Consider the following 22,810-nt stretch of genomic DNA (forward strand, 5'->3'; position numbering starts at 1 on the left):
TAATAATTATTGCCCCGTTTCTGCAGTTTACAGAAATACCCCATATGTGGCCCTATTGCGCTATTTGACGCAACCACAAGCCTCAGATACAAAGGAGCGCCTAGTGAATTTCAACGCCTCCGTTATATTTGGTCATTTCTGACTGTACCACTTCAGGTTGGCAGAGGCTCTGGGGTGCCAAAACCTAAAAAACACCCCTAAAGGGACACCATTTAGAAAACTAGACCCCTCAAGGAATGTAACAAGGGGTGCGGTGAGCATTTGGACCCCACAGGTGCTTCACAGATTTTCCGAACAATATGGCGTGAAAAAAGAAAAAATTATTTTTTACACTAAACCGTTGTTCTAGCCTTCAATTTTTCATTTTCTTAAAGGGATAAGAGGAAAAAAAAGACACAAAATGTGTAGCGCAGTTTCTCCCGAGTACGGAAATACCCCACATGTGGCGATAAAGTGCCAAGGGGGCGCAGGACGAGCCTCCAAAGGGAAGGAGCACCAATTGGCTTTTGGAAGCTGAATTTCACTGGAAAGGATTTCAAGGGCCATGTCGCATTTACAGAGCCCTCGTGCTGCCAAGACACTGGAAACCCCCCACAAGTGATTCCATTCTGGAAACTACACCCCTCAAGGAATCTAACAAGGGGGGCAGTGAGCATATGGACCCCACTGGTGACGGGCACAAATGTGGAACAATGTGACGTGAAAGGGAAAAATTTCATTTTTTCACTTTCATGGCACAAATGTGCCCGTCATCAAGGGGTTCATATCCTCACTGCACCCCTTGTTAGATTCCCTGAGGGGTGTAGTTTCCAGAATGGGGTCACTTGTGGGGGGTTTCCAGTGTTTTGGCAGCACGAGGGCTCTGTAAATGCGACATGGCGTTCATCATCCATTCTAGCCAAATCCAACCTCCAAAATCCAAATGGCGCTCCTTCCCTTCGGAGGCTTGCCCTGCGCCCACATGGCGCTTTATGTCCACATGTGGGGTATTTACGGACTCGGGGGAAATTGCTCTACACATATTGTGTGTTTTTTTCTCTTTTAACCCCTTGTGAAAATGATAAATTCAAGGCTAAACCAACATTATAGTGTAAAAAATGTAATATTTCATTTTCACGCCACATTGTTCCACATTTGTGTCCGTCACCAGTGGGGTCCATATGCTCACTACACCCCTTGTTACATTCCTTGAGGGGTGCAGTTTCCATAATGGGGTCACTTGTGGGGGGTTTCAACTGTCTTGGCAACACAGAGGCCTTTTGAATGCAACATGGCCCCTCAAAATCCATTCCATCCAAATCCAGCCTTCAAAAACGAAATGGCGCTCCTTCCCTTCGGAGGCTTGCCCTGCGCCCACATGGCGCTTTATGTCCACATGTGGGGTATTTACGGACTCGGGGGAAATTGCTCTACACATATTGTGTGTTTTTTTCTCTTTTAACCCCTTGTGAAAATGATAAATTCAAGGCTAAACCAACATTATAGTGTAAAAAATGTAATATTTCATTTTCACGCCACATTGTTCCACATTTGTGCCCGTCACCAGTGGGGTCCATATGCTCACTACACCCCTTGTTACATTCCTTGAGGGGTGTAGTTTCCATAATGGGGTCACTTGTGGGGGGGTTCAACTGTCTTGGCAACACAGAGGCCTTTTGAATGCAACATGGCCCCTTAAAATCCATTCCATCCAAATCCAGCCTTCAAAAACCAAATGGCGCTCCTTCCCTTCGGAGGCTTACCCTGCGCCCACATGGCGCTTTATGTCCACATGTGGGGTATTTCCGTACTCAGGGGAAATTGCTCTACACATTTAGTGTTTTTTTTTATCTTTTAGCCCCTTGTGAAAATGAAAAAATCATGACAAGATTAATGATTTAGAGTAAAAATTTTACAAAAATTACACTAAATGTTGGTCTAGCCTTGATTTTTTCCATTTCCACAAGGGGTTAAAAAAGAAAATTAACACAAAACGTGTAGGGTAGTTTCCCCTGAGTACGAAAATACCCCACATGTGGACATAATGTGCCATATGGGCACAGGGCAAGCCACCAAAGGGACAGAGCGCCATTTAGAGGCTGGAATGGAGGATGGAGGCCATGTCGCAATTACAAAGCTCCTGTGCTGCCAGGTCAGTAGAAACCCCCGACAAGTGACCCCATTCTGGAAACTACACCCCATAAGGAATCTAACAAGGGGTGCAGTGAGCATATGGACCCCACTGGTGACAGGCACTTACGTAAAACATGTGCCGAGAAAATAAAAAATACCATTTTTTTCATTTTCACGTCCCAAATGTGGCCGTCACCAGGGGGGCCATATCCCCGCTGCCCCCCTTGTTAGATTCCTTATGGGGTGTAGTTTCCAGAATGGGGTCACTTGTGGGGGGTTTCTACTGTCCTGGCAGCACAGAGGCTTTGTAATTGCATCATGGCATCCTCTAATGGGAATGGCGGCCATACCTATTTAGCTGGGGAAAAGGGACAATTCTAATTTATTTGGGGGTATTAGGCAAATTATTAGTTTATAAGGTTGGAAATGACAGGTGTCCATCAAATTCAACCTGTGTTGATCCAGAGGAAGGCAAAAACCCTCGTAAGGCAGACGACAGTAGCCTCATCACAGGGGAAAAATTCCTCCCCGACTCCATAATGGCGATCAGAATAATCCCTGGACCAACGTGACCCCTGAAATAGGAATAAGGGACAGAATTTAGATAATGTAGAACTCCAGTGACGTGTGGTACGCCTTGAAGCGATCCTGTATGCAGAGGCCGGGGGATCAGGACAGGTGTCACACTGGTAAATGTTGTCCTTCCTGATCCCCCTGTTACCCCACACTCTGCACTTCTTCTGGGGTCTCCCTTTCTCCAGTGTGGGGGACGTCACCTGGAAAATGTTGTCCTGGTGCGATACGGGGTCCCACATATCCAGAAGCGCTGGGTCCGCTCCATGGCTGCTAAATATTAGGGTTCTATTACTACTTATGATATGTTCGGATCGTGCCGCAAGCTACAGGGCAGCGAGGGACCGGAAGAGGGGGCGCTGGTATAAAAGTTATCCCCGTACAGGTGGTGACCTTTATCCAGCAGTGGGAAGATCAGTTCCCGGACGATCTTTCCACTTGTTCCGAGGATGGGGGGGGGGGGGGGAGGGGGGCATCTGGGGGCATCTGGGGCTGGATTCGGGTGTCCCTTCATACACTCTAAGGGTATGTGCACACTGCGGAATCGCGACAGATAACCCTTCGTGCATTCCACAGTTGGCACCTGCCGGCGGAGTGATGCAGGCGCGCGTCTCCGTCCGTGTCATAGACTCCATTCTATGCACGGGCGGATTCCGCTCTCCGTCCAACGTGTTCATTCTTTGGACGGACGACGGAATCCGCCCATGCATAACATGGAGTCTTTGACACGGGTGGAGACGCGCGCCCGCATCAGTCCGCCGGCGGGTGCCAGCTGCGGAATGCACAAAGGGTTATCCTTCGCCATTCCGCAGTGTGCACGTACCCCAAATCTGTAAGTGTACCCTGAGGTACTCTCACAGAGTTAGTAGAATTTCACTCCATACCGCCATCTCTTATTGGGACGGTACTGGCGGAAAAGACGTGTCTGGGGGGCAGCGTACGCTACGCTACCCCCAGACACGTCACTGGATGATGAGGATGAATGGAGGAAAGAAGGATCCCCCCATTCATCCTCACTGGCTGTTTCGGTGTCGGAGGCAACAATAGCGTATGCGTCCGATACCGAAAACACCCTGGGGGCCATCTTTATATGGGGACTAGTATATGGGGTATGTAGTGGTGTAGTGTCAAACTTTATTCAATGTAATGTAGTGTTTTTTACGTGTTTTTTTTACAGTAAGTATAAAAAAAAACCTACGCCAACAAAGGCGTTGCTGATAAATGCCGCACTTATGCGCGACACTTATAAGCAGACCGTGGCAGTAGAATACAGAAAAAAAACACCCTACGCCAAAAAGGAGGAGTTGCTGATTAGCAGCGCACTTTCGTGCGATGCTGATCAACACTCAGCGGCGATAGGGTGCGGAAAATAGAAAAAAAATAATTTGGAAAAAAAAAAAAAAACTTTTTCTATATTCTGAATATCCCTGTAGCTGCTGATAAGTGTATTACACATATCAGCCGCTAGGGGGCAGCAGAGCGCAAAATCCGGAAATTGACGAGGCTGGAGCCGAAAATAGCCGAGAGAAGACGACGGGGACCGCCGGAAAGACCCGAAGACCGAACGTAATGACGGAGGACGCCGCGAACCCGGAAGACGCCGATCAGGAGCCCGGGACAGGTGAGTAATGTACAAATACCTGCTCAGGACCGCTCCACTACCTAGCTGAGGGGTCCAGGGCAGGTATTTATTATTTTGTGGGACTCTGATCGCCGTGCCACCGGCCCGATCGCCGTGAACGGCCGGCCGGCCGTTCACGGCGATCGGGCCGGTGGCACGGCGATCAACATTACTTTTTACAGTAATGGCGGTCGGCGCCGTCCTCGGACAGCACCGACCGCCATTTTTTTCCGGGTCATCGGGTCACCGATGACCCGGAAAGGTTCCGATCGCCACTATTGGCTGATCTGAATTGATTAGCCTATAGCGGCGATCGTAAGCACGGGGGGTGTTAACCACCCCCCGTGCCGTGAAGCTATGATGGCCTGCTATGATTTATAGCAGGCCATCTTCCCCGACCGCTGTGTGTGAACACGCAGCGATCGGGGAAACATCGGGCGTAAATTTACGCCCTGATGCGCTAAGTACCAGGGCGCGAGGGCGTAAGTTTACGCCCGATGTCGTTAAGGGGTTAAGGATACTTTCTAATTTAATGTATTATATTTTCATTTTACAGTGTTTACCACTAATTTCCAACGTGAGGGTGAAGGAGGATTGGTGCCCATCTAATGCAGTGCTATGAGCTTCAAAGTTAAAAAGAGTCTTCTACAGAGATGTAAATGTGAGGAAGGAATCAGAAGTAAAATGCTTAGGATTTAGGGGCCTTGTAAAACCATAATAAATAGAGATATAAGCAACCCTTTATATGTATGACCTGTGTTTCTAAGATCCTCATAGTGTAGGGTTATGGAGGTAGCATGTTCTGCTGTGTGTGCACAGAATCTGTGTGAACAGTCTGACCTCACACAAAGACTTATAAAGTCTGAATACTCTGAGGGCAAATAACTAAGTGATCTCTACATTCTTCTAACAGGAAAAATGCTCTCCACCCTCAGTAACTCCTGCCCCTGTGCACTACATCTGCTTGGTATGCTCAATGGAAGGGGTTTAGTGGGAGACTGTCATTGATACCTAATAGTGTAGGTATATATAAGAGTAAGGATTGCCTTATCTGGAGTTGACAAGGTAATTCCATTTTTTAACCTGCATGAACAATGATGGACTGATTCATCTTTTTGGTGTTCTTGATTGTTGTCTAACATGTAAGTAGTGTACATGCCAGTATACACAAATGTTCATTCTTCTGAGAGCGCTAAAGATGACTTTCTGTGTAAGCTGGACATCCCAAAGCCCTGAAACATCAACTTTCTACACTGGATACACTCAGGTCATGCAAAAATAATTTCAAAAATAACTTTTATTTTGTTTTAGGCAGCAGGACAGAAAGCACTTTTAAGATTCTGAAGATGTTGTACTTAATATACAAAAACCAACAACCATTGCGCTACCTCCCTCCCTGTATAGCATAGCTTACTGTGATCAGCTATTTTTCTCTCCATTTTTGTTTGAAAAAAATGGATTGCAAAAGTCTTTTAATTGTTCATGTCATGAACTGTCCAGAGCAGTAGCAAATCTCCATAGAAAATTTACTGATTTGGGCAATTCCTGAAACTGACAGAGGTGGCAGCAGGGAACATTGTGTCAGACTGGAAAGGAAACACCACTTCCTGCAGGACATACAGCAGCTGATAAGTACTGGAAGACTTGATATTTTTAAGGAGAAGTTAATTACAAATCTATATAACTTTCTCACATCAGTTGATTTAAAACTTTTTTTTATTTCTCTGGAGTACCCCTTTAAAACCACCAATTTCCTGATATGTAAACTCATGAAACTGTGCCTAGAAGTAACCATATGCAGTTAATCAATGTCCCTGTGAAACCGCTCTCAATTCTTTACAAAACATCTAGCCAGTGGTCTGTAAAGAGAGTCAGCAGTTCTGAGTGTAATTTGTTAAGCTGAACCAAATAAGAGCCAAATTATCTGTACAGAAGTAATGTAAAATGTATTTCTTTCCATAGTATACTAACATTTTATTGAGTTACTCATACAGAGGTTAAAAAACTGATCCCTTGAAAGTTCTGCACAAGTAAGAGGTGAAGAATATAATTCCAAAAAGTTTGAGGTCTTAAAAACATTTCTAGTGTTTATGAATCTATTGTCAGATCACTGTAGCATCCTATACTGTCAAGGGGATAATGTGATTTTAGGTCTACAAAGGATTCTCATTTCAAAGTCTTTCCAGTACATTAGCTCCCCTAATGATATCAACGCAAGGACTTAAAAATACCGCATTAGTGAACGATTCAGCACTGTAAACCGATCAATCTTATTAGACATCAAGACTTCATCTGGTAGTCAGGGATAAAGAGTAAACAGGTGGGAGTTTGTATCTCATTAGATATAATGGAAAATAAGAGCTGTATTTAACTTGGCTCATTCCATGCTCTGACTTTGAGCAATTTTAATTTGTATTCCTTTTAAAAAGTATATATAATAATATGAGCGTTAACAACAAATCACTCAATAAAAAGAAAAGAAAATGTCAAAGTACATTTAAATGTTATTTCATGGAAGTCTTAAGAACACATGCGGAGACAAGAAATTTTGGGGGTAGAGGACTTGCTATGGGCGTATTAAATGTCATAGGAAAGCTAGGAAGATAATAAGGGTTGGCTTTCAGGCTCACAGCTCTATTTGGAGTATTCTCTTCTATCTCCTCAGCTGAGCTGTCTCAATAAAACTATAGACTAAGTTATTCTACCAGATGTGAAGGTCCAGGTAAAAAACATTCTTTACAAGGCTTTCTTAAAGTGAATGTACAATCAAGAATATTTTTTTGTTTGACTGAATAAAGGCAGATACTGAAACCCTTCCTCATAATCTGTCTAACAGGAGGAGCAAGCGAGTGCCGACCTGTCAGATCAGCGCTTGGTTGCTCCTCGATCCCCGCTCGCTGCTGGCGCTATTACACCTGCTGACAGTAAGCAGATGTGTGTGTGTGGGGACATGGGGAGCTGCAGGAAGGACTCCCTGGACAATCTTTAGACCTTCCCGGGAGCCCATAGGAGATAAGTGGTTTTCTATTACATGGAGTGACAGCCAGTAGACTGCCGTTATCTTTGCAATTTTTTTTAACATGTTAAAAAAACTATTGACTGACATTGTGCATGTGAGCTGATCGTTGCCTTTTAACAGTACCTATTACACCTTGCAATTATCGGCTGTAGTGGCCTATAATTGGCCAATTACATGTTAAGGATATCTAACCTAGACTTTAGTTTGTTGACATGGTGTATAGTAAACACCTGAGCTAAGTTCACAATATGGGATTTTACGGCCATCATTGCCAATGGCTGTCAGAAATACGTCAGATATTGACAGCAGTCAAAAATGATCACAATTATTATAGACGGCAGTCATCTGCAAATATTGGAAGTCTTTTAGACAGCCGCCAGCAATGACGGATGTAAAATCACGTAGTGTGAACTTAGCCCTAGGAAGAAAATGAAGCACGGTGTTGATTTCACATATTTATTATATTTTGCTTGATACAGGCATGTAGAAGATCGTGTTTTCCTCACTGCTTATAGGTTCTTTTGCAGCCATGAGATTTTATACAAAATGCTGTAAAAAAAGCTTTTCCTTTTATTCTACATCTAAAAGCTTCATGTCAACAACGTACCACCTACCAGTTTAATTCAGCACTGCCTCATAGTCTATTATAAGGTGACTAAGTGGGGTGGAAAGGGGTGATCATCCTTGTGTACTGTAGCAGTAGAAGAAAGAGGAGAAAGATTTTTTGCATTGTAACTTTACTGATGTTTCAATAAAAAGTAAAAAAAAATAAAAAATAAACATCATTAAAGACCTATGAAGGATTTAACAGGAAGCATCTCTGTTGGCCATTAGATGATACTAAAGTATAGACAGGCTGCCACAATAAGAATTGTAAAGGAGTTTCAGATTTGGCATCCTATAAGGAATTGTGTAATAAATGTTTCTTATATCTGGCTGTGATAATCATTCTAACTGGTTACCAATCATTTTTACCATGAGGCCTCCACCTCCCCTGACATGATTTTCCATTTGGTACAGTGAGCTATGAAACAGTGTGCACATGCTTTCTAGGACTGAGCAGCAACCTTGTGCTGCCATGCTCTTAATGGTGGCTGTCCATCTTTAAGAGCTATCTCCACATACACATGAACATTACACATGACAGAACATTCACATGTTGGGAAAGGTAAGAGGAGAGGGGTCAACCATTGACAGACCATTCTGGTGATGCTTCATCTCTCGGAGAACAAAAGAGTGGGGTAGCTGAAATCCATCATGCCCAATTTCAGCCATAGCAAAAGTGTATCCACATAGTGAAAATATTTGAATTTTACATGCCCAGAATGTGTAGCCCAGGAGAGACCAGTGTACAATGTATGGTCTGTACCTGTCTGGGGTCACTCTATAATGGTGGGATGGTGCACTTCATTTGATCAAATGGTTTGCTAAGAACCTAATTTTCTTTTATTTTTTTCTAGAGTAGTTTTGCAATTCTAAATATTTATATTAACCACGTCTTAGCATTTTCAGTGTATTGTTTGGTCAGGTTTACACAAGGTAAAAATGACAGCCGTCTTCCAGAACAACCACTGTCGTTCTGCAAATAATGTCCAATATTTTTTAAAACAACAGACGTTATTAGGGCATTTTTTCTTATACACCATGTGAACATAGCCTTAGGGCACAAACACACAGGGCGGATCTGCATCAGATTTCTCGCAGCTAATCTGCAGCGAAATCCACTGCGAAACCATTGCCTGTAGTTTCTATGAGAATCCATACTCACAGCGGGATTGACATCTCACTGCGAGTATGTAAGAAGACCACCCCGTTAACCCCCCCTCTGGCCCACGTACATTACTGCGCTCCGACTTGCTTCGGGGGCTCCCGGTGTCTGGATATCCTGCTCAGCCAATCAGTGCGCTGGGGTGGGGCAGTTAACGTGGTGGCCATCTTACATACCCTTAATGTGGGAAACCTAATTGCCCTCCATTGCCCACCAATGAGCTTAGTGTAGAGCTACTGTGTTTGTATAATTGAAACATACCACTACCTAAAATCATTTTAGTTCTGAACTTCTAGGCTTCTTCTCATTAATATCATGGGTATGCCGTCTTTGCTAGAACACATCAGCTAAACTAAGTTTAGAAATCTACTGTAAAGCAGAGTTATTATAAGTCTAAAGAACTAAGTGTTATAATAGGCTGAAATCAAAATCTGTCAGTTTTCTTACAGGAGTCCAATTTCTATATTATGACTTGCTCACAGTCTAATTTGCATGTACCTTTGTTCTAATATAACAGGAAAGATGAAACAAAGGACTGCTGTACTGTGTAAGCATGTCGACATGTGTCCAATATGATAGTAACATAATTCTAACAACAGATATTTGCATATCTCGACTGCCTGTATGTATTATGCGGAAGAAGATTGAGTCTATTACAGCTACATGTCATTCCTCTAGACACCTCAGCACATGAAGGCCCTTTATTTGCTTCTTGCCTTGCTTACATTAATCACAACAGCCAGTAATAGTCTTATATGAAGGATATTTTAGCATGTTGGAAAAATAGTCCTGTCATTGTCTGAAGCTTCCTTAATTTATGTTCTCATGCAATACATATGAGAATATATTCCTATTAAACACGGCTTGTTATCTCACCATTCTACCTCCCGCAGAAGCCTTCTATCCCTTACTAGTAAATGTGACATAGTAATAAACGTGTTCCATATTTCTACCATCCACCACACAGACATCTGCGATACAGATTCAGTCAGAGGTATTACACCTCAGCCTGATAGTGAGACATGTGCAGAAGCTGTGTGGTATAATCTGCTGGTACAATGACAATATAGGACGCTAATTACTATAATATTATAGACTCATCATGAGACATGTTTCTACTGAAGCAACATGACTGTGTATTGTAAAAATGCGCTCAATTGTTTCCAGTGGAGCTCATTTCTGCCTGTTATGTATCCCAGACCCCCCCCCCCCCCGCCATGTTCCATAGCGGAACCATTCCTAATTTAGCCTAATATGTTACACTTCAATAATAGGCACTTCTTGTGCAATATGACGTCTCTCTGAACACCTTATTGTTAAAGTGTTATTTCACAAGTCACACAATTTAAATCTACATAATAAATGAGCAAATTTGCAAACAATTTGTTTTACTTTTGTAGATAGTTTGAGTAAGTTTTACATTCAGAAAACATCATTGTTAGCACAACAGAGTGAACAACAGATAATTTAAGGTACCTAATATTATCCACTGCTCTGAAGGAAACGCTTAAAGAGGGACCGTCCAAAAACATTTTTAAAGAAATCAACAGGGTTTGCAATACGGGGAGTCGGGCTGATATCAAAACATTATCTGGAGTGCATATTGGCACATGGGGGCCATACACACTATTAAGTCATATTGAGAGTTGTAATACAATTCACACAAATTGGGACTCATTTACTGTTCTTGCACAAGGGACATAACCACCCCTACTCACCCATCCTTGTGCCGTTCAGCGCCGGCTCGCTGCTCCGGAATCTCAATGGCCTCTGGGATCTTCTTATGTGCTGGCATCATGACTCTGCTGATTTACAGCCCGCTCAGCTAGTCACTGATTGGCTGAGGGGGTTGTCCATCAGCCGGGTCGGACATTTCCGCCCAAGTTGTGATAACATCAAAATTTCATTCGGCAGGGTTCCTGGACATCCTGGCACAGTGATTGATGGGGAGACGTAAATAGTTGTTCCTTATTATGTTCCCCCCTGCCTAAAATATTATTCTCATTAAATATGACCGGAAGGAGACAATCCTGTTGCTATCACTGGAGTGGGCGCTGTAAGAGTACACATATTTTACAGTAAATAAGTAATAAATTATAAGAGGCTAGTTACATGAATGCATTCTGTGCCTGCACTGGAAGTCTCTGTACAACAAGTACAGTATTTAAAATATTCCTGCAATATAGACGTCTGCATTTCCTATATTACAGTGAGTGTGGATAAATGTCACATAGTAATATTGTTAGTCTGATTTTACTCATTAACATTTCCAATTAATGTGGATAACAGTAAAACGCTATAAGCACAAAACCAAAAGCTGCTAAAAAAAGATATTTCATTACATTTCTGCTTGGACCAGCATTTTTACCAGATAGCAGACGCATACCGACCCTTATTTCTGCTAACTGTATGTGTATTTAAACTGTGCCAACTCATTATTCTCATCTATTAAAGGCCAACAGCCTATAAAGAACTCAGCAGATCAGACTAAACAAGTATGTTTATAGGTGTAGTGTCATGTCACAGTCCTCTGTGTACTAAGGAGCTGTAGGGTCCATTCACACCCGTATGATTTGGATTCAGAACAACCTCAGTCAGATTTTAGTTGGTGCCACATACATAATTCTTGTTGCATTGTATTATTGAGTGCCGTGGTAAGTTGTTACCATATTTAAAAAGCTACACAAACTATGCTTTTCAGTGGTAATTTTCATAGTACAATTCATGTCATTTAAAGAGAAATCATTAGGCTAGATTTACATGTGACGTATCCGCAGCAAATTTCATGCTGCAAGTTTGGATACATCGCCTGTCATTTCCAATGTGATTACATGCTCGTATGTAAGTACCTGCTTCATGATCCAGCCACATCTGAGGCTCGTGGAGGTCAAGCACAGCCAACCAGAGACTGCGGCAGGGCCGTGCACACATTGAATCTAGCCTTAGGCTATGTTCACACTACGTAAGTTACGTATTAATCACGGTCCTTGTTTCTGATTTGCAACAACGGCCGGGATTACTACGTAACTTACGTAGTGCTGCCCTCTATGGAATCCCTGCCGAAGTGTATACCCATAGTGGGAACATGGCCTTAAAGTGGATCTGCCAGCTGTAATTCACATTGCAAACTGCTGACACTGTTAAATAGCTATTAGATCAAGAAGACACATTGTACCTTTCATATATCTGTCTTGGGTTCTAGAGCTAAGATGCTATCCCAGCCCCCTAAAATGCCATCCCAGGCCCCTGAACTGCTACAGGCTATAATACCTTCCTGTTCTTTTCCTATTCCTGAGCCTGCTTGTGCTTCAGCTTCTAGTTGATAATAATCAAGCAGAGAAGACCTTACACCCCCCCAGCAGCACTTCAGAGGCTTGAGATAGCCTTACTGACACTTTACACCAGGAAATAAAAGCATTTTTTACATACTGAAAGCACAGATGAACGTATAAAAGGTGTAATGTGTCTCCTTGATCTAATAGCTATCTAAGGGTATGTGCCCACTTCGGTAACATAGCAGGGAAAGGTGGCCATCTCGTTGTAATCACGGCCATAAATAATGTTCATGATCACTATTTGCAGCCGTGATAACAACAAGATGACCACCTTTCCCCACTTACTTAAAAACTTGGAACAAATGTCAACAGTGTCAGCAATATAGAACGTGAATTACAGCTGGCAGATAAAATTAGATACATTAGATAATGATCTTTGAATCACCAAAAAGCACCATCAAAATGCACTTGTCAGATCTACATGAGAGGTAATGTAGGGGATAATTACGCCATATAAAATAAACCTGTGTCCATTAACTACATCCCAGGCCTTCTGGAGAGTAAATAGAGGTAATTTCTTAAGGGTAGCAAAGTACATGTTGTATGTCACTCTATACAATTATACCATGTAAATCTGGTCCTGGCATGCATCACTAAGACTTATCTGTGTAAAGTAGCTAATTTTGAGTAGTTAAAGAACTCTATAGTGCCACCTACTGGCTCTTTAGAGGTTGAATATTGGTTTGAAGGGAAGCTACTGAAATGGATGCATCTCAAGAGTGTAAAATGGATGCATCTCAAGCTGTTGTAAAACTACAATTCCCATCATGCCTCGACCTCTGATGGCAGGAAGTATTATATATATATATATATATATATATATATATATATATATATATATATTCTGGGGGCGGGTGTTCTTCTAAGGCTTTTGTCATTGTTCCATTGGCTGAGGTACAAAAAGAGTTACTTGCATAGCACTAGCGTTTAATTATATAAACTTTAAAGTGTCAAGGAGACCCTCTACTCTCATAGTAAAGACTATTTTGTTTGAAATGCATTGGAATTTGTGTTATGCTTCTAAGTCAGTTTTATACGGTATGTGAATCTAATAAATAACCTGTTTTTGATGGTTACGGTGCTGGGCCAATTCTACAGGTGAGATCGGTTTTGTATATTTTCTGTGGAATTATGGCTTCTTGGTAATGTAAGTCTGCAAAGTTTGTGTTCTCTCAGGCCTCATTGTTGAACGTTGTTAAAGGAATAGTTAAACACATTACAGTTTGTATATTTATTTTACTTATTTTAGTGTCTGGGGACGTTAAAAATGGAGACCGTTCAGCAATTGCAATAATTCATGAAGGAAGAAAGGTACGTTTTTGGAGTTGCTATGGTAACTTTGTGGGGAAACTGCTTTCAAGCTCCATTTTTAAAGCACTAAATGCCAATGTGATCTGTAAGGAATATTACAAAATGCCAAATTCACTTTTAATAAGCCAATAACTGCTATCATTTTGCTGTGCTTTCCCAATGGGGGGTTAAGTGGGATTTCTGCTGCTCTAAAACAAGAACACTGAACAAAATGCAGAAATGGAGCACAAAATGCGTGGGAAAAAAGTGAAATTGCTTCAGAAGATGACTTTTCTCTCCAGATAGTAAGGGAGGTCTCATACATAAAATATAACCTCTGCTTGACAAATTACACTGCCAAAAAAACACATCACAACCCATTACAGCACAAAGGAGAAAAATCTTTCATACACTTTTTAAATGTTTCCAAATGTCATTTCTACGAAGTAAAAAATATGTTTTGTATCCCTTTGTATATGTTTCATCACAACCACTTTCTAATCTCCAGCCCTATCCATGGTGAGCGATGAGCTGGAGAAAATATCAAATAGATCCATGCTTTTTATTTATTACTAAAATGGAAGCTGCAATATGAAGCACCATTATCTAAGGCAGGAATGGAGAACCTTCTGCCTTCCAGCTGTTGCAAAACTACAATTCCTATCATGCCTGGACAGATAAAGCTTCAATTCTCCAGGCATGATGGGAATTGTAGTACTGCAACAGCTGGAGAGCCAACAGTTCCCCATCTCTGATCTAAGGAGTAGACAATCGAGGTTTAGACACCCCTGTTTTGGTCTTCAAAATAAAATGTATTCTTATTTTCTCTTTGTCTATAATTTTTCTAATCTCTGTAAATGAACTAAGCTCTCTGTTGTTAAGAATAGAAAAGTAACCACAGTTGCTATAGATATGATCCCACCTTTCTTTTCAACTTTTACTATTGCTGTAACGTAATAGAGCTATACCTATTATTTGCTGCTTTGTTTATGCGTGATCACTCATTTAGTCAAGCTTCCTGCACTGGACTATATTATGGTTCTATACTGAACAGAGCAATATTAGGGTACTCAAAAATTACGTAGGGTCTTACATATCTTCAGATGGCTCAGAATTTTTATATAAAATTTACTTAGTTGGATTCTCCTATTTGTTATAATAATAAATCCCACATAAATCCCCATATCTTATGTTATGCTGATCCCACTAAACCTTAAAGTGTACCTGTCACTGTAATAAACTTTTGACACATGGTTATGACATGCCAAAAGTTTTGATTGATCAGGATCTGAGTGTTTAGACCACAAACCGGTCAGTATAAGTGAAAAGTGTGCAGCTGACCTCCCTTCCTGTTCTCTATGGGTGTGACAAAGATAGTTACATAAACTTACATTATATTATAGTTGCCCATCAACTGTCATGTTTATATAAAATACAAACATCTGGCTCACCCTCTGATGAATTGCATGGATCTACATGGGGCTCACTGCAATTCCAAAAACAAAAGAGTAGATTATTTTAAACAGTAGTGGATCTACTAATTTATTTTTGGTTATGTTTGTATATATAAAGGGATAGCCTTATTTTATACATATTATAACTTTTCGTGTTGCCTACAGTTTTCCCATATACATACTCCATGGGGATCATGAATGGTCACTAGCTGTTATGAGGTGGCCCATATGCTGAATTGCAATACACTTCTCCCCTATATTCCTATAGTTTTCCATTGGAAGTAGCAGCAGCATGAAGGACATTACAAAGTATTACTGGGCAGAGCAAGTTGGGAACCAAACACTGAGGTCAAATATAAAACTTACTACAAACTAAAACATAAACCTCTGTGTATCTGCCTCTGCCTTGCCCATCAGCCCTACCCTTCTCTGTAAACCTCTATGGGTAACTGTCATTTAACAATGATCTGTTTGGAGATAAATGAGCAGTGTGACTGACAGGTTTGCAAGGGAAGAGGGTGGAGCAGGAAAGTAGCTTGATAAGTGTAGTAATCTGCATTAAAAAAAAAAAAAAGTAATTCAATTAAAACAATTCATTTTACATGCAGTTTCAGAGGCCATGGGACGTTAAACATAAGAAATCTGTAATGATATTAATTTTTTCCCCCAGCCAACTCAGCAGATTTTTTTTAATTTAATAAACAGTCATTAAACATACATGTCATGTGAAATGTAAACAAGTGCGGCTACGCTTAACATGTTCTTGGCTCATACCAGAGATGATAGAATTAAATCACATTGTGGAGAATCAATGGAAGGGACAGTTTGTAAATATTTGCTAACCTGTGCTCAGTTATTATCTTTCAAAGGGTTGAGATTAGACGAATCTGCTTTTCATGTAGGAACGCTGCTCTTGGGTTGTGTCTTGGAATACAACTTCTTAATCAAGTGAACATTGGTAAACTGCAGTACCAAATGGACATGAAGGGTTGTTTCTTAAAGGGGAAAAAATAAATATATATATATATATATATATATATATATATATATATTTATAGTACCGCAGTTCAATTCCACTAAAGTAAATAAGCAGAATTATAAGACCACTTACAACCTGAGGACAGGTGTGGTGCTGTTTTTTGCAAAGAGGTAGCTGTGCTTCCCTTCCCTGCTAGCAACCCAGAATTTCCATAGAAGGTAATTTGAAAAACCAAGATATTCTTTTTCATTAAACTTTGTAGAATAGAAAATGCTAAGACAGCATAGAATAATGAATTTAATCAAATTATTATGTAAAGAAAAATCTAAGCATCTGAACAAACCTTTATTTGCAGAATACTGATATGTTTTGGGTAATACAGAATAAACTATACATCACCAAGCAATGCTGGCAGATGCAGCATTGAATTAAAATGCTGGATTAGAGCTGTAATATTCATCTAACTGTAGAAATTAGAGATGCGCTTATGCAAACAGACTGGGATACGTTCGGCTGAAACACTGTGACAGTGTTAATATCAGTGATTAGGTTATTAAAAACAGAATTACAATCACTTTTGTTTCACTTATCTTTAGATGAAAGGAAATAAAGTTAGGTTTGTCTTGGTGTTCTCTGAGATGGCTGTTCTCACTAAGAATCTTGTAATAATACTACAAAGGCTATGTTCTTACTAAGTTAAAAAAAAAAAAAAAAGGAGAAAAGGCATTCACTTTTTCTTAAAATGGCGCCCGTCATTACAATATTTTAATTGACCTCAATGGAATGCACTGGCATCAATGGAATGACAGACGTCCAATGCACACTGTGTAACAAATGACGGATGTCAAAATAATGATCATGACATTTATTAGCGGACAAAGTTATTTTTTAGTATTTCATACAGCTTTTCTTTTATTACCGTCTTTTCATCGTCTTTACTATTAAACTCAATGGATTTTTCAATGAAAGACACACCCAAATAGCAATCGGTCCACCTAAACTAGGATAGTGTAACAACAGCTGTCCTTGCACGGGTGACATTTAAAAAAAATGGACAGGAAAAATGTTGTGAAAAGATTCCGCTAAAGAACACCTTTAGGTTGGGTTCACACTACGTGAAACACTGGCCATTCTGTGACCTGGCTGGGTCACAAAACATCCGGTGTCAGTGAAGATCACCCTGGCCTGTACTGCAGTACCGGCTGGATGATCTTCATTTGTGATGAATTTGGATGCGGCACAGTGTGCCTCTATACAAAAAATGTAAAATCAGCTCACCCTGTATACGCAGGTATCAAGCACCATGCACCATGAAGAACGGAGGAAAGTCGGGCCAACTCCCGATATAAATGGCAATGTACAATGGTTAGTCTCCAGCTCCAGGAGACTACCCTTTGTGCAGTGTGCCTCTACATAAATCCTCTAAGTTCCGGAGCTACAGAGACACTTGTTAGCTTGGTGTAAAAAACGCCGGACTTAATAAATGTCCCCTATGTGTATAAACTCTGGTCGGGATTCCCTCAGACTGCACTGCACGTAACCTTTGTATTATCACGGCCTTTGTTGTAAATTGGCAACAATGGCCGTGATTAATACACAACTTCAGTTGTGTGAACATAGCCTTATACTTTCACTGCATGATATTTTTTCAGTGTTATTAAGTAATATTATGGTTGTATAGTAATAGTATTTGGATATTATTTAGTAACAATATAGTAATATTATTCAGTGAAGGTGTAGCAATATTATTTAGTAAGCGCATAGTAGTATTATTTAGTGAAGGCAAAATGGTATTGTTTAGTAACCGTATTGTTGTAGTGTTAGGTAAATGTATAGTGGTATTATTTAGTAACACAGGTGAATACCAATCCCCGAGGTAGCAATATTTACACTGCTGTGGATAAAGAATATTTTTAAGGTTCTATAATTGATGATTGTTTTTTGTTCTTGAGGTGCATACATATTTTATGACTGCCACATGTAGATGAGACCATATCCATGTGATGACAAATACCAGATTTTACTAGCAATTGGCCATTGCATGTCATAACTTATTAAAAAAAAAAAAAAAAAAAAAAAACATTTGATGAATTTAAAGCGTAACTATAATTTCAGTAGGCAAAAAATGAAATTCCTAAAATAAAAAGCCCACGTGTTACCCTTTAAAAAGAGCCCTAAACTGCGTTGATAGCATGTGCATTCGCTGAGATATCCCCAGTTGTATGGCTCTGGCTCAGAAGAATAAATGAATTTTTCTCCTGGCTGCATGAAAGTGGGCGTGGCCTATCCCTTATCTCCCTGGCTGGGTCCTTCCATTCACTGAGCAGCACCTTAGCAGATGTATCACACATAGCAAGATCAGACAGAGTCCCAGCATACAGTATCACAATGTAAGATTAGATACAGAGCCCCAGCAGAGAGTATCACACACAGTGGGATTAGATACAGTCATCTGCTCTCATTACACTGTAGGATAATGTCAGCCATGGAGGTGGGGGCACCTGCTGCAGACATCTGATAGTGAGTGCTATATGTACTATGGAAGAACTACAGCTGTAATGTGCTGGGACTTGTAGTCCTTCCCTCAGTGACTCACCCACTCTCCCTCATGCAGTACATTGAAGTCATGGTGGCACTGGATACACTTGTGCCTCCATCCAGCTCTTCCCCTGCGCTGCTCCTCACACACAACACCCTCAGCTCTGCTCAGTCACCTCTGTGAGGGAAGGGGGGAGAACCTGCTGCTAGGAGGGGGGGAGGGGGGGAGGAGGTTTTGTTTATGTGTGTGTCAGGGCTGTTATCTGATCCTCCTGTCAGAGTCTGTACACTAAGTACAGATTTAAAGGGAGGGGTCGTGTCCAGCAGGAATGCAGAAATAAGTCAGAGGCAAAGAGAGCTCAGAGGGGACTTTTGGCTTTATGTATTTAAGAAACTGTTCATTTTAGGTTATTAATGTATATTGCAAAAAGTCTTATCATGACCTAAGCTAACTAAAACTGAATGGTCAAAATATTTTATAGTTGCGCTTTAAGTAAATTGTTAACAGCGTATTTATAATTTAAAGCTAACAAGAAATTTCACGTTGCATTACAGTCAGAGAAGATCCTGGCCAGAGTGTATACATATAGTGTACAAACTGACATGTCACCACTAACTGTTCACACAATTGAGAGTGTGACTCTGGCCTCACTCTCCATTGTGTGCTATAGTGAATTGGCCGGTAATGCAGTACTGGCCGGGATGATTTTTACAGACACCGGCCGTTCTGTGACATGACCCGGTCACAGAATGGCCGGTGTATTACGGCCTAAAATTGTAAGCTATATACATAGGATGAGCCACAAATGCCTGATAAGAGCAGGAGTGGTGCTCTTAATCCTAATGGAGTTTTAATAAATCGTCTGAGTTAATGTGGCCAGACCGATTTTCACTAAGTCTCACCCTTTGTACTAAGTCCAACCCATTTGGTGAGCATGGCATAAATGATCAAATTAAATTGGACTGCAAATACTGAGCCTGCTTCTCATTGCAAAAAGTAGATAAAAAAAATCTTATTAACTCCTTAGGCAGCTGCAGTTTTATATAAGATGCATGTAGCCAGAAATCATGGGGGGGAATATATCAAAGCTTGCAAATCAATTTTCTGGTGTATAAAAAAAGATAATAATTTCTTTCTCAAGACCCATTTTTGCACATTTGTGACTTTCTTTTTTATACATTAGTTTTCTGGTGTAAGCATTGATACCTCCTCCCCCCCCCAGCCCTCCATCGTTTTGCTACAGAGCCTCTAGGCCGAGAAAAGATGAACAGCAGGGTGCAGGAAAGAGAGGGATGCTAATTTACCCTAATAAGAACTACTGCAAAGTTTTATGTTTTCACATGTATGCTACCTGTACTAAAGGAATTATAATGACTGTTACACTCTAAAGTTTTACAACGTATAGCATTTGCCTCTGTTATGTTACAGCTGTCATATTTATGACACCAGGAAACTGATGATAAAGCTGTCACTTTCTCGATAAGCACTGTTAAAAGCAAAGTGACAGCTGTTTGTCAGTTGTTGAAATGTTAATTAAGAAGCAACATTACACCAGTATGGCGGCAGAAAAGATGGCTTCAGCAAACAGAAAGAAAAAATGCTAACATATCTCTAGCAATTGGACTTCTGCCTCACAAACTAACAAAGTGGTCCTTTATCGTAGTTAAGTGTTATTTGCAGTAAGTGGCTGTTTGTAGTCAGAAGCTAAACATATAGGGGAGATTTACCAAACTATTGTAAAGTAGAATTGTCACAGATTCTTGAAATAAAAGGTGGAATCTAAGACAATTCTACTTTACACCAGTTGGATAAATCTTCCCCCATAGTCTTTTGAATAAAAAAAAATATCCATAAGTAGAAATAACTTGTGTCACTCACCAAAATTCAACTCTTTCATTCTTTAAAAAATGAAAGGTGGAATCTGATTGATTTCTAGGGGCAACTAGACAATTCTTCTTCATACCAGTTTGATAAATCTCCCCCATAGTCTCTTGAATAAAAAAATACAAAAGTAGAGATAATTTGCCGCACTGACCAAAATTCACCTCAGCCAATGTTTATTTCACATAAAAGTCATAGGATGTGGACACAGGCGATGACCACTAAACTAGAATAATGTACCAACAGCCATTATTGCACTAACAGGCGGCCAAACAGCGAAATAATGAACATTAAAAAACAAAACAAAACAAAAAAAACCCCGGAAAGAACATCATGGAAACACTCATTTTTCTGATCAGTGGGGGTCTTATCAATAAGACCCTTACCAATCAAAATTTTTAACATGTCCCTGTGACACGTCAAAGTTTCTTTCAATGACAAGTATGCTTTAAGAAAGTATTGTTATCTGTAGCTTATCCAACCTTTCATCAAGGTTTCTTTAAATGTAATTTGGCTATTTTATGGATGCAATATTATAAAGTGTAATATAATAGTTTGCTAAAAAAAAAAAAATACAGAAAGAATAAAAAAAAATAAAAAAAAAAAATAAAGACAATTCCTTGAATACAAACCACCAATAGTTATAATACAATAATTATACAGTATATTTTGTCTGGTAATAGAATAAGTTATTGCTTTTGAATAAGTGGTGTTTTGGAAACAGCTACCAGACATAGAACATAGAAGCGCAGACAGATATGGAGCTAAATATATCTCACCAGCAGGAGATTCAGTCTAAGACAAGTCTTAAAGTGAAAGAAAAGCTCTGAAATGAGGATTTTGTATTGTTTTATGAGCGTATGTGCTGTTTTATACAGAACGCAGATACAATCCCCAGCATGGTGTTTGTCACCATCTTACAGTATGTACAGTACTGCATAAGAACTCCAGGGGCCAAGCGTGCTTCCAGCTGAGACCTGATATTAGTGTTCCCAGCTTTTGCTATCATTTAAATTATCTCTACTACAAATGTGGAAATGAATTGGCTCTGTAACACAGTGAGCTGTAGGACATCGGTAACATAGTAGTATTGTTACTGTTCTGGCAAAGAACTGAAATAATTTATCCTGTTGCTCATTACAGAATACAAAATAGTTGGCAGAGAGCGCTGTCATTAACAGCTAACCCTGAGCATAGCTCTCCGCTAGATGAAACATGATGCATCACTGATCATAGTCCACAGAACAAAATGACTTATTGTAGAAGGAACCATGGGGGAGGAGGGAGAAGAGTGGCCTCCAGACAGAGGACATCAGTACACGGCGCAAGGTCTCGATTTCTGGAAATCTTCTTCACTCCCTGGCCATTTGATGCTAAAAATGTGATTAAAAGTCTTCAGAATAAGGATTGATTGGCAGCAAGAGCAAAAGAAGTGTCAGTTCTACAATTCTTGTGTTCTTGAAAAAGAGAACAGTAGAGAATATAACCCTCATCATAATTTAATTCCTTAAAGGCAAGGTACATTTGGGAATTCATTTAGTTTTTCACTCCTTGCATTTCAATAGATAGATATAAACTTTAGATTTTTTATTTATATTTTATATTTTATTTTTATTAATTTATTTTTTAAGCTATTTATCTATTTTCCGAGGGACAACGTAAAGCTTCTTAAGCATCATTTTACTAGTACAAGACAATTAGGGGGAGATTTATCAAAGGGTGTAAAATTTAGACTGGTACAAACTGCCCACAGCAGCCAATCACAGCTCCACTTTCCTTTCACCAGAGCTGGAAGCTGAGCTGTGATTGGTTGCTGTGGGCAGTTTGCACCAGTCTAAATTTTACACCCTTTGATAAATCTCCCCCTTAGTGTTTCATACAGGGTATATTCACACAGCATTTTTCTGAGGTGCAAATGTGGCCGTATTTTGATAAATATGGCCGTAAATAATGATCATGATCCTTTTATATGACCATAATTATGAAAATACAGCTGTATAATGCTATTTACCTTGAATCATACAAAATATTTATTGTTTGTCGTTACATATAAGGGAACAACACATAAATGTGTCTTTTAGTTCTCAAGCGGCCATTATAAAACCATTTGCTCAGGTTGCTGGAGATTATACAAAGAATATCCTCTCCACCTGTCGGCACTAAAACCTGTGGCAAAGGTAAAAGAATGCTTACACTTCAAGGATGTCACTAAGCCTTTTAGGTTAGTGGAAATGCACAA

The 22,810-nt window shown here is 40.2% G+C and overlaps 1 protein-coding gene across 1 annotated transcript in view; it reads right to left on the bottom strand.

Annotated features, from left to right (window-relative positions):
* The window catches only part of CLSTN2 (calsyntenin 2), a 390,590-nt gene that overhangs the window by 260,699 nt on the left and 107,081 nt on the right, over positions 1 to 22,810 (bottom strand). Inside the window, exon 4 of the mRNA XM_069974229.1 lies at positions 14,641 to 14,658. Within this exon, the coding sequence (XP_069830330.1) occupies positions 14,641 to 14,658 (18 nt within the window). The remainder of the gene's footprint in view (positions 1 to 14,640; positions 14,659 to 22,810) is intronic.

This window comes from Dendropsophus ebraccatus, chromosome 6 (genome assembly GCF_027789765.1).
Source record: "Dendropsophus ebraccatus isolate aDenEbr1 chromosome 6, aDenEbr1.pat, whole genome shotgun sequence".
Lineage (NCBI taxonomy): Eukaryota > Metazoa > Chordata > Amphibia > Anura > Hylidae > Dendropsophus > Dendropsophus ebraccatus.